Below are 13508 nucleotides of genomic sequence, written 5' to 3'. Positions count from 1 at the left end.
TTTTGTACAATTCATCAGTCCTACACTTTCAGTAAAGCATGACAAAGGAAAAATCAACTACACAACAATAGGGAAAGCAGGGCACATGTTTTTCAAGCTTAAAAAGGGTTGATAAATGGATTTAAAAATCTTAGGGAAAACACCTTAAAGTCCCCTACCGATGTCAACCAGCTGACAAAAATGAAAATCTTGAACTCTTGAATTTATTTTCATGTCATTTTGCATTTTTTTTTACTACACTGTCTTTCCTGAACTGTCGTGCTTGAATGGAACAAATTGTGACAGTAGTTTCTATTTTGAAAAGACCCTATTCAAATTAAAAACTGAAAGTCTTATCCTGGTAATATACCTTGATTTGACTTGAATAACTGGTGCCCAAACCCAGTGTCAGTTAGACTTGCCTTTACACTCTCTGGCCCCTAATTCTGCTCCTGATTGTAAACATGTGTGCTTTTCCTGTTCAGTATGTGAGCAGGCTCCATTTGAATCTCCAGGGCCCTGCCCAATCTCAGTGGGTGTACATGAATCATTTAAAACAAAGCACATCTGTTCTGTTGTCACGGTTGCTTTAGGTTTGGGTCTTGTTATTTTTTGGTCTCTTTTACTTCACAAGGAGACAACTGGAAATCTGATAGGGGGGGACGAGAGGGAGGGAGAGAGAGAGAGAGAGAGAGAGAGAGAGACAGAGGTAACAAGAAGTTTGAAGGAGACATGGTACATATTTTATCTCCAGAGCTAGACTGCCACATTTTCTGAATCTTTGAAATATTTCACTGATAAAAGTAAAATGTTCTACCCAGTATTATATATACTAGGGATAACTGTTATTTTTGGTCTAAAACAGCAAAAAAAAAAAAATAAGTAAGACCTGCTAATGTGAAAACCAGCTTAGGAGCACAAGGTATCCACATCTGATGGGCAGTATACAAAAACAAAGCAATGTGCCAATTATGTAGCAATGTATAATTTATATAGAAACTGTGAATAAAACATAATCCGTTTTTATTCCTTTAAAAACTGTTTGGGGTCTCTGACTCACAGTTTGATAGATAGTACAATGCTTTAGGATGCCAGTATAGGCTACTTTTATAACCAGTGGCTGTGATGTATCACTTTAAACATGCCAGCTTGTTCTGTTTGTTTTCCTGCCAGTGGAGCTCTGTAACTCATCTGACTTTCACTGCAGTTCTAATAAGGTCCCTTGAGAACAGTAACAGGATAGTGGGGTTGTTATTTATTCTTAAAAGGGAATTAATCCCACAGAAACACATGGTTCATTAATGAAAATATAAATTCCTGGTACATTGTTATAGTCTCAATATACTGTTTCAGAATAACAATACAGTTAGACACCAGCAACGCACATGAATATACTGAAACAAGGAAAAGCCTTAACTCCACATATGCTATACACTCTCCTCTGTATGAAGACAATATGTACTTGTGTAGTGGCTGCTCACATACCACAGGGCATTCTTATGGAGTTAAAACTTGCACCGTTCATATAGCCCCTAACAGTTCATCTCAAAAGTTCTCCAAATGTTTTCCATATTAACCTTTGTACTTAACTCTCTTTACTTGCTTGCTCTAGGAGTGAGATATGAATTTCCTCTCCCCATGTAATAATGGCTTATTATTGCATGGGGATCAAATCAACAGCCTGCTACCAAAGAAGTGCTCAAATCCAATTTAAATACCTGTATCAGAATCTAGGTGATATAAGGCATTACCGTCCATCTGTACGTATGTGTGTGTGTGTGACAATTATATTTGTACATAATCTACGGCACCACTCATTTAAGGACATGCTTTAGTATCTGTCCATATCAAGAGAACAGTGGATTAGAACAGGCTGAACAGACTCATTATCTTTCTGGCTGGTGTGTGCTCTCTTTGTATCTACTTAGTGGACAAGACGCTGGTCAGACACACGTGTACCTTAACAAAATATAAAGAAAATAAAAACCAGTCCATTGTACAAGCTTAAAGCACAAGACCAGTACAAGCCAGCATGCTACCTTGTATAAAAAGGATAACAGACTTGGGAGTGGTGGATTCATGTCAGTAATCCACTTCAGTTGTTTAAGCAGTCCTTGTTTATTGCAGTAAATGTTTTAGTAAAGTGTAACCGCAAATGCCAAAAATATGTTCCCACCCATTTAAACCCAATGATCTTCTAATGTTGTGATTACCAGGAGAAGTGTCAGCAGCGTAGCTCTGACTTCTCGGAGTAGTTGCCATAGTAAAGTTCATTTTAAGGTGATCACGACGTCTGTGGTCATGCTTAGGCTCTCATTGTTTCCAGACTCACTGGTGAGCGAGCATTTGCAACGTCTTGTCTACGGGTGATGCTTGCTGCTTCATCATTGGCCCAAGTTAAATATTTCCAGCTGCAGCTTGACCCCCCAGTAAAGCGATGTGATGTCGTTACAAGTTTTCAACACCCCCGCTGGGTGGACTGAGCCAGGCTGATTGGATCCAGATGGAAACCTACGCAAAGAAATGGAAGAGACTCCCACTGTACGGAGAAGAGTGATTTGAGATTACGCATGTTCTGTTCCCATCACACACACGCAATATGTTTGTCTTGCTTTGTATTCTGATCATTGCTAGGGACCAGTTTTGTATTGTTTTGCCAGTTACTGAGTGTTAAAGAAAAGTGAGTAAAAATCACAAAGACTTTTTCTTTGTCTGGCATACAAAAAATCCTGAAACATATTAATTTTGTTCCTTTCCCCTCATGATGTTTGCATTCAATCTGTTATTCTTATTGCATACTGAAATATTTCTGTGTCTGTGTTAAGGCTGTAGTTGACTGCCATAGACCTAGATCTAGGTTACATTTATCTGTGACAGATAACCAGAACTAAGGAGAGAGTCCTGAACTCAAATCCCCTTTAATCCAGACTTAGTAACAAAAAAAACAAAGACAGTACTCAAGTAACTGCAATTAGAACCCTTCTGAAGAATTAAAAACATCATCAAAATGGGAAATTGAGTAGACAATAATACAAAACTACAAAAGCAAAATTTAAGGCTGCTTACTTTTTAACCTTTTCTGTCCTGAATTATTTTTTGTCGAAATAAAGTTAATTAAAAAAGAAACTCCTTTATTGAATATACATCAGTACAGGACAGAAAAATCTATCTTCTACATATAGTTAAACCTCTGGGACCTAGGAGTCCCATGAGGTTCCAACATGATTTATTTTACAGCGTATGTTACCATATGGCGCAAGGGATCTGGTCCTGCCAGGACTGAAAGGGTTAACGCTTCAGAAATCTTTAAAGAAGCATTAAGAGATCACCTCATTACCAGCACAGTAAACACAACACAATGGGTTACACACTGGCACTGACATTGTACTGTATAATAACCGATGCATGGCCTTGTGCCCCTAAAGAGAGATTGCATTACAGTACCATTGCAGAGCCACTGCATTGAGACGTTAATAAGAGTCTAGAAACTGCACACATGCAGTGTCACAAAGAAGTTTTTGTTTCTAATAATTTAACAGCACTGTATTCAGCATGTCAGCACACAGAGGCTTTTACTCTCAACTATTTACCTTACTAGGCCTGCTCCTGGTGAATGTTGCCTTTGTAGGCCCGTTGCTATGACAGCAGGCTAGTTATCACCCCCATCCCCCCACCAGGATAGTACAGGCTGTCTTTCTTAAGCACACTGCGATCATAGAATTCCCTGACAAAGTTAGACGTAACATAATTAGACAAGTAATTACATTTTCAAAGCTAACTTAAAGTAAGTTATTGCTTTTCTTATGTAAATACCTGTTAACGTCTATATGTATATGTTTCATATTGCAATTGTGTTATTGTATTTTTCTGTGTTATGGAAGACTTGGATATCGATGCCCACCCCTAAATAAATAAATTATATATATATATATATATATATATATATATATATATATATATATATATATATATATATATATATATATATATATATTTGAATAGTTTACATAATCTTTAAACTATGAAGTCGGCATGTGAAATGGTTTATGACATCTGAATATATGAGCTCCCTACCAGAGCGCTGTAATAATGTACCCAGTGGGAGTGTAAATGTTCTGAGGCGTCTTCTCACTCACCCTTTGCTTCTGGCTCAGCTATCGTGTCTCAGCTTTGAAGTATCTTTTAGTAAACTAGAGACAGTCAGTGAAGAACACAAATGAGAAGCCAATCGCTGCCTTGGAGATTTTGGCAGACAAGTGCAAAACTTCTCAGATCCATTAAGGGAATGCTACATTGAAAAACCTTTCAAGGCTGGCTCAGTAGAGCTACACCTACATAACACTTTCTGCATGCATCTTCAAACACCACTATATACACCATCTCAGATCTCAATAACACCCAATCTTTACAATGCAGAATGCTCCAATTCACACCAATATTATGAATGATCACCGAGATATCTCTCTATACTGTACCTCAGTTAATTGTTCAGTGCAGTCTGTGAACCCTTTAATACGAGAACATGCTCTCTTACAAATGAGTTTACAAAAGCAACAGTCACCTGAAAGCGTGTATTCAACTGGTTCCAAAACATGTCATTTCAAACATACATTTATCACCTTTGGCATGTGCAATTTCTGCCTACAGGAGACGTTTTACAGGAAAACATACATGTCATAAAACATGGCATTCGTTTGCCGTAGGCCTCCCGATATATTGTATTAAACATTCAAATTTAAATTCAGGGAGATTCATGTTTTAGTGATCTGCTGACAGCCAGACACCACAGTCTAGCACAAAGATATCCAGTACTTAACATCTGAAAAGTGCATTGGAAGCCTCTGCATATTTTTTCAATTTTGTGCCACAATATTATCTTTACAGACTAAATAACGCATTGTGTCTTTGAGTTAGTCCTATAGAATGAGTTACAAAAACGTGGTAAGATGTCAAGGTACAATTTTCATATAGACAGCCTGCTAGCACAGTATTTAACTGATCTCTTCATTGTATTACACATGAACACATATTCAAATGGTTAGAAGTGAGCACATTCCCCTTCCAGCTATTGTATTACCACTATTTTCTGGCTTAGAATATATACGCAAAAGCCCAGTCTTTGGGTAACAACCACCAGCTCTATCACTTAAGATAGCAATACCTTAAAAGTAGCACAGTGGGTTCTCGCACTGAGAATTAGTCTCTTAGTACATTCACCCAGTACGCCAGTCCACTTTGTGCACTTCAATCGCTGCCACTGTCACTGTCTTCCTCCTCCTCTTCCTTCTCCTCTGGTTTCTTGATCTCTGTCTCCTCGATCAAGCCTGAGAAAAAGTCATCCCCTCCCCCAAACGCTTTCTTGCTCAGTGACTTCAGGTTCCCCCCCTTTTTCTTCCGCCTCCGGTAGTCACTCACAGTGATAGCGCTCAGGGAGGAGATGTCCCAGAATTTCACCTTCTGGTCGTGGGCACAGCTGGCCAGGAAGTGCCCATCATTCGACTTGGCAATCTGCTCAATGGGCTCCCCCACGTGCTGGCCCACGCTGCCAATCACACGGTTTGGCAGCAGGTTGATCGCCCTGTAACAGCAACACAACCAGATGTACAAATAAATGACAGCACTTTAAAAGGGTTATCGTACATGGTCTACATATCCTATTAGGCTGCTTCTGGATAGTTCTGTTTTTATTTTTACAGTACTTAGATTATTATTTCCAGCAAAAATACCACTGATTTTTTTTTTTTAAGCTTCAGTGTACAGTGCAATGGTAATATGCTTCACCACTTTTATTTGTGGAATAGTTATTATACATGATAAATAATGTTAGAAGCAGAAACAGCAATAGAGAAGCATACACAATACCCATAATAGGATATTTAACTGGTAAGAACTTAAATATTAGAAAATGTTTGATCTTTTCAAGATTGCCTTTATGTACTGAACACACTAATGCATCCTGGGCTTCATATTGTAGACTACTCAAACAAACCACTGTCATTTATAGACGAGTTTGGGAATTTGACCTTTCGGAGAAAAGGGTATGTTCTTATTTATGCTAAAAATAAAACATAAATATCACACCCCCTTTTCCGGGCAAAAATGGCAAATCAGCAAACACTCAAAGCAGCCTAAATTACAGGAACATATAACCTTCAATCCAACACCCCTAAAACAGTACATTAAAAACACTGATCTGTAACCCTGTATTAATCACACATACTGTATGAATGAAGACCATTATTTGAATGGACATTCTTAATAGGTTTTAGAATGCACTGAAATTAATTGTGCATTCTGTAACAATCATATGTTGCTTTCTCAAAATCATTGAAGTACTTTATGAATCTAATTGTTTCTTTAAATCAAAACACAAATGTTGAGCCCATGAATGGACACTTTCTACATGTACTAAAAACTTGACATGACATGTTCTCCAATAAGATAGGTCTACATGGATCTTCATTCCAAGTCTATTTGATTAAAGTTTTTAATTTGAAATGATACAATTCTATATAATAACATTCTTCTCAGGAAGCAGTTGAATCCTTCACATAACACACTATACCAATTTGTTTTTTTACCATCCTCTTACCTTATAACTCCATCTGTAGACGCAGCACACAGAATGCTATCAGTAATCGGTATGATGCTGTCAACAGACTCGGCCTTCACTGCAAAGCGGTCACTGGTGGCACCAAACCCATCCCAGTTAAAGAGGTAAATCATGCCCTCGCTTGAACCACACGCCACTTTCTTACCTCGCTGTTGAGCAAGTAGGCAGAAGAATACATTACTTGGTGTCTGTTTACTACATACTTTTAGAGCAGAAAGTCTGATTTATCAGAAATCAGTCAGTTTCCAGTTCACACACACAGACTTGTGGTTTCTGCAGTATATTGGGGTTCACAATGTACAGCAAGGCATTTCATTTCGTCCTTACCTTCATGATTGCCACAGAGGTGAGATCCCCATTTTGAAACTCAGACAGAAGGTCAAAGCGCCGCCTCTTAATGTTAAACACTCCCATTGTCCCATCTCCGCTGGATATGGAAGGAAAGTGTCTTAAATGAGTTATTTTCAATACACAGAGTATAGTATTGTTTTGTAGGTGTTGAAAATGGGTGTCTGAAATGCCCCCCCTTGTTTAGCTTCAGTACCTTTGTGTAAAGTGCCTGTTTGCACAGTTCTGTTTCATAGTCCCCAGTATACCTGGTAGTGAGAAGGATCTTCTTGTCGTGGTCGATGGCCATGCCACTGATGTACTCCTCGTGCTGCTTCATCTCCATGAAGGCGGTGCCCCTCCGCAGGTCCCACACTTTCAGGATGCCGCTATCATCGCCAGTAGCAAACAGGTTCTCATCAATCAGGAGCATGCTGTTTATGGGGTCACTGGAGAGTGCAGGCCACAATAACAAGAGGAAGGGAAGACACTCACAGCTGAACACACCAAACAGGCTTGCTTGCAGTAAGTCAGTGCCCACAGGTAACCCTGACTTTCATTCACAGCATGTTGAATAGCTTCTTTTTAAAAGTGCCAGTGCACAGTTGAATCATATTTGATTCCCAGGATAAAAGCCACCACGACCTAGATTCTGACACCATCTTAAGGATCTCACCATTCCCTGAGGATTTTAGACATTGTTCACTTACTCTCTGCTAAATCAAAACAGGCATACTTGGCATACCTTGTAACCATATTTGTGTACATTAGAAAGACATTTAAAACATACATAAATAAGGAATGTTCATACCAAGTGTTGCAACTTAGAAGATGTAAGAGTGGCAGACGTACAGGATATCCATGACAAAATAACCCAAATAACAGAACATCGAAACAGATCCAGGGCCATAGCTTCAGTACCTGTGTGCCTTTGATATCCTTTTGACTAGCTTGCCTCCCTCCACATCCATAATGTGGACAGATTTGTCCTTAGATATGCTGAAGAGTTCTAGGCGGAAAACAGTCAACATGAAAGTCAGCAACATTCATTGGAAAGCTCTTAAGTATAGCTTGCTATAGACAGCCTAATGCAAGTTAAGATTTATTGATGTCATACCGTACCATACTTTTTTGCTAACTACAACAGGAGGATTTATGGGAGACGAACATTTGGACACAGTTCTGTTTGTTCGATGTGGAACAGGAACAGAAGGAATCATTTTGCCAAATCAGATAATCCAGGTATCTCCGGTATGCTCAGTCTCACAAAATCATGTCTTATATTATTATTATAGAAAAAGATTCAAGCAGGACAGATCCACTGAGTTGCATCATCTTTTAATCCAGGGATGTCCTGCCCCTGACCACAGTGACTGGGGAATTCCTGAACTTAATTTAATAAATCACATCTCCTGTAGTAAAGGGTCCTGTACATTACCACCAAGCTGGGGCACTGGTTGAGCTTCACAATGTAAAAAATAAAAAAATGCCCCAATCTTTGCATACTTACTTTCTCCGTCATGTGAAAAAGCCACTTCCCTGCAGGATTTGAGGTGATGCCCGGAGGACCACAGCTCCTTGTTCCCTCCTTCCACGCAGGAATAGGAGTGACTAAAAAGGACAAGCAATGTGCACCAAATATTAGGCTGATAATGTGACATGATAAAGATAAGCTGTACATCCCTTAAATGCACTGTTCATCTTCTGTGGAGTACAGACACGTCTTTTGTATGGTCCCAGACAAACCATTTCCATTAGCATTTAACGCTGCAACGCAACTTGGATGGCTTTTACATCCTCAACTTTATTCATTAGAAAATGGCTTGAGGTTTTCAAATGATTTCTGTGAATTGAAACGAATACTTCTCATAAAGATCATGGAAGAGCATTTTGAAAAGAAAGCCATTCTAGGGATTTGTAATGCTGTACATGCCTTTTGAATACCCAGTCAGCTAAATGAGCAGCCAGATTACTGTTCATATACCCTATAACAGGGCCGAACCCCCCTGACCACCTACACATAGATATCTCCATCGAGGTCCCCAGCAGCCAGGATGTCCCGTGTTGGGTGGAATGCTACAGTATTCACAATGGCCTCAAATTTAATGTCTTCAGGGGTCTCTCGGATTTTTGGTTCTTTGGGTTCATCTGGTTCTTCATCCTATGTGTGAAAAGGGGACCGTGTGAAGCTGGCGGTACGTGTACATTTTAAACAGACATTCACACAACGCGAAGGGCATTGCAGGTTCGACAGTGCATAGTGGTTCCAGTAGTGTGGACCTTGAGATATGTTAACATGAAAAACAATAGAACCAACTGTACCCTGACTGGGGGAGTGTTAGCTAACATTCTCCACCAGCATCAACGCCGCTGGCCGTATTAAAACTCCCTTAGCTGAACTCCCGATACTTTCCCCACGTCCTCGGATCAGGGATTCTAATTATATTGTACATTTTAACAATGCTCTATCGTACCCTCACGTTTGTTACCTGTTCATTTTCGTCATTCTCTTCACCATCTTCCTCTGTGTCTGAATCTTTGGCCACAGATACTCCTGGCATCTCTCCCGCCTCTTGCTGACAAGGATATTAATTATAATCATCAAAATAATTCAGCTATCAATTAACCACTCTTTCTCTCTCGCTCTCATCTGTATGATAAGGCTGCAATACCTACGCGTGTGGTACACAAAACGGTAAAGTTATACTATACGGTATATTCAGCCATTCGATTTGCATACGGAATTGGAATTTACAGCAGTTTAGAATCTTACTAACGTGCACAACTCAGTTCAGAAATCTATATACATTGCTCACAACATTGTGTGCAAAACAGGGTACGCTTACAGTACAATACAGCTTAGTTTCTAGCTGTAATTAAATACTTAAATCAAATGCATGGTTTGAAGACAATGCATACAGATATTTTTTCACAAATAACATTTGCACACCACATTTAAAGCATTATCAATACTTATTACTGTAGTATTGTAATTATTTAGTGAATAACAACGCGTGCGCTTACCATGGACGCGGCCATCTTTAAAGCTGTTACGTCGAGGTCCTAAAAAAATCTTTAGAAGATTAAACATAATATGCTAAGGATAGTCCAGCATTAGTTGCCTTTCTGTAATATACGTGCAATTGAAAAAAAAAAGTATTTGTAATAAATCCTTGCTAACTTCATGTCTACATGTTAGAGACTGCTTAAAATTCCAACAGGGTCTCAGCGGATAGGACCTTGAAAACTAAAGCAACCTACAAATGTGCGTGTTGCAGTGCAGTACAAAGAACACTTTCTTGTGCATTGCAAGCGTTAGTTTGAACAGAGTAAATGTGATGCTTTTTGTTGTACTTCTAGAATTCTATCGATTGCTAAAACAAAACTTCTGCCCCGTGTGAGGATCGAACTCACGACCTTCAGATTATGAGACTGACGCGCTACCTACTGCGCTAACGAGGCCATGTAAACACTCCCTAGCCCCGAACTGAGAAACGTGGGATGTTTGTAGTGAACAAGGGACGTGATCACCACCACACTACGGACACATTTAATGAATTTCAGAAACCATGAATTTCAAATACAATGAACTTTGAATACATACAGATAATGTACTGTATATTGCAGTTTGCGATACGTGCAATATGATCTAAGAAGTATACAAACAAAAGTATTTGTAACGGGTTGTTATTTTAAAATAAATAAATATATTAAAAACCTGTTTCTGCCCGGTCTTGAACCGGGGACTTTTTGCGTGTTAGGCGAACGTGATAACCACCACACTACGGAAACTCGTTTAGTTATATATTCCACTGATAATACAAAGATAATACAATTGCACTTTTTTATTGGTAGCGCTGCGAAATCTGATTGGCTCTTTCCTGGTCAATTCTTGGTAGCGACACGGGCTATGATTGGTCAAAACTACCAAGATATTACCAAGATTGAACATTGACCTTTGGCTGGTTGGGACGAGGCTGCTGTTGTGCAAGTAAAATATGTATCAGATTATGACCTGATGAATGATACACAGGATAATCTGGAGGTACAGTACTCAAATAAATGCAACCATCCGCCATGCTGTTACAAAAATGTAGCCACGTCTAATAAATATAACTGATTAAATAAATGAAAAAATATACACGTGTTTCCGCCCGTTTCGGACAGGTGTCATGGCAAATTTGGCCCCCCTGCCAAATTTGTCCCCCCCCCTGAGTCATGTGACATATTAGCGTACGAGTCACGTGACGATTAGGTTTCGCGATGCGAAGAGAGGACAGGGTAAAACATCTCGGCGTTTTACTTACTGAAAGTTACGTTTGCTTTTTTATTGGCATTTAGTCGTATTATATTTATTTTTTTATATTTATCAATGTTTTTTGTATCATAAATGGTTGTATTTAATTTGATTGCTTTTGTTTTACTTACTGAATTACGTTTGCGTGTTTTTTTACATTTATTCGTATTATATTTATTTTTAATATTTAACAATGTTTTTTGTATCATAAAAATGGTTGTATTTTATTTGATTGCTCTTCACGTGATTACATAAGAGCTTTTACAGTAAATATAAAATACATTAAATATTGTTTAATTACATATATGCTAATAAATAATAATAAAGTAGAACAGCTTAAATGATCACAACTGTAACGCAAATGTTATATTAAAATTGTAACTTTTCAAATAAACAAAATGTTTATAACAAACAATAAGTTAGAAGTATAGTCTGGTAATAATTTCTACACATATTTGTGGGTAGTCATGTTGATGTTTAGTCTTGCTATACTTATGGATCACAATCAGGGAGTTGTCATGATACAGTTGCAGACAAAATTATTGACACCCGTAACTAAAGATCATTCAAGACGCTTTTTATTTTTTTATTTGAATTGTTGTGAAATGTGGTTACCATTAAGGTCGCGTATAAGCCTTTTGTGTTTAGATGACTGTATAGTTATTTCATACACTGCTATACCAGATGTTTCTTTAAATCCTTGGATTTTTGCGAGCTGCTCAAACAATTCTTTATGCTATAGTCGTAATTTTCCTGGGACGTCCACTTCTTTCCATCGTTTCAGTTGAATTAGTCTTCAAATACTTCTTGATTATTGTGGATTTTTGTATTACGATTTTTTTTTATCCACAACGCTCTTTATCGATTCCCCTTCTGCTGTAGTAGTTACTGTAACAAGTGCTTTTCTCACATCTAGATCCAACTCCTTTGTTTTGACCATGCTGTGCTAAGTGCACAAACTATTTTTCTTCAGTTTCTGTGCGTGTTTTACAGCTAATGTTTTTTTTTGTTTTTTTTTAATAATATTGCTAAATTGATATGTAGTGGTTTCTAATTGATTAATAGTGACTAACTCAATTAAGACTAACCTTAACTTACAGACTTTAATTGAAAATGTGCCAATAAGTTTGTGATCAACAAATATTGTTATTTACTCCAATAAGGCAGTATGATTAATATAGGTATACAGTAGCTTCAGTGTATATTGTGAGAAATATTTAGGGAATGTCAAAAATTAAAGGAATTAACAGGTCAAAATGTTTAATATTTATCATTATTCATGCATGGTCTTGCACTAAATGTGCAAAAAATTTCTCTTAGTTTAACCATATAACTTGTAATAAAAAAATGAAGTAATACACCCTCATTGTATGTGTTGCCACTTCCTACAGTGTTTGTCAGATCATTGGCATCATCCTGGAATGGAGCCTGTCATTTCTCAAAGCAGGTCTGCAGATTGGTTGTTGTTCCTTTGTTATCAGTAATACTGTATATGCATTTGTTAAATATGTATGAAGCCAAATTATATCATATGCTATAAAATAAGAATGTTTCTTCCATAACTTCCAACACTCAAAAGTACAAATTTGGAACTAGAAGCAATGTGATTGTTAACCACTACATATTGTCCCTGACTTTAGTGTGTATAATTCAGGCTCTTAACTAATGAAGCATAGAGGATGTCAGATTTGTGTAAATGCTAGAGTAGAAGTCAATCTAGATCCGAGTTGTCCAGTCTTAGTGCTGGTGAACCCTTAACAGAGCACTGCATGGCGAGCAGAAATCTGAACTCAATAAAATTTAGTGAGTTGTGTATCAGTTGTAGTAGTCAGAACCAGAAAGACATTCACAAAAAAGGCACAACATGTTGAAAAATGTAACAAACTTTATTTTCTGTATTCTTCACAATAAAACATGATCAGTACATGTTCAGGTTGCATATTTCCATTGTAAAAGTGCTATCCAGGACTTAATGCGTAAGCAGTGGTGAAAAAAAAAAAAAATCTATACTGTAGGTCAGCTTTGGTAAAAGGCCCACTCACCACGTTGAAATTGAAGCATTACATGTACATGTAAAATATGAAGTTGTTTATTACTTCAGAATTACATTTACTGTACTTTTATATCATGTTACACCCACCTTATTTGGCACAATCTCACTTAAATACAGTGAATCAACCCCTCCCCCAGCTGGTTCACAATAACTACATTAAACAAGGTGGGTATAAGAACTGACATCCAGTTTACTTTGGATATCTCTGCCCCGGAAATACTCAAGTCAGGCAATAATTC

General features: G+C 37.9%; 1 protein-coding gene and 1 non-coding gene across 2 annotated transcripts; both read right to left on the bottom strand.

The window, feature by feature from the left end:
* Positions 1-3089: 3089 nt before the first annotated feature.
* On the bottom strand, positions 3090-10695 carry LOC117413011 (WD repeat-containing protein 55-like). Its single transcript, XM_034021707.3, has 10 exons — positions 10638-10695; positions 9944-9982; positions 9409-9495; positions 8938-9080; positions 8430-8530; positions 7841-7928; positions 7189-7368; positions 6920-7019; positions 6572-6741; positions 3090-5557 (listed from the first exon to the last, which is right to left on the bottom strand). The coding sequence occupies exons 2-10, from the start codon at positions 9956-9958 to the stop codon at positions 5224-5226; spliced, it is 1218 nt and encodes a 405-aa protein (XP_033877598.1). The 5' UTR covers positions 9959-9982; positions 10638-10695; the 3' UTR covers positions 3090-5223.
* trnam-cau (transfer RNA methionine (anticodon CAU)) lies at positions 10309-10381 on the bottom strand. Its single transcript has one exon. It is a non-coding gene; the product is annotated as a tRNA-Met (tRNA).
* Positions 10696-13508: the final 2813 nt, after the last annotated feature.

This window comes from Acipenser ruthenus, chromosome 23 (genome assembly GCF_902713425.1).
Source record: "Acipenser ruthenus chromosome 23, fAciRut3.2 maternal haplotype, whole genome shotgun sequence".
Lineage (NCBI taxonomy): Eukaryota > Metazoa > Chordata > Actinopteri > Acipenseriformes > Acipenseridae > Acipenser > Acipenser ruthenus.
The sequence above is the reverse complement of the archived record's forward strand: the minus strand, read 5'-3'. Positions and strand labels throughout refer to the sequence as shown.

Coding starts and splice junctions, on each gene's coding strand:
- LOC117413011 (XM_034021707.3), bottom strand. Junction 7,369..7,840: donor AGGATATCAAAGGCACACAG/GTACTGAAGCTA, acceptor TGCACTCTCCAG/TGACCCCATAAACAGCATGC. Junction 6,742..6,919: donor CCTCTGTGGCAATCATGAAG/GTAAGGACGAAA, acceptor CTTGCTCAACAG/CGAGGTAAGAAAGTGGCGTG.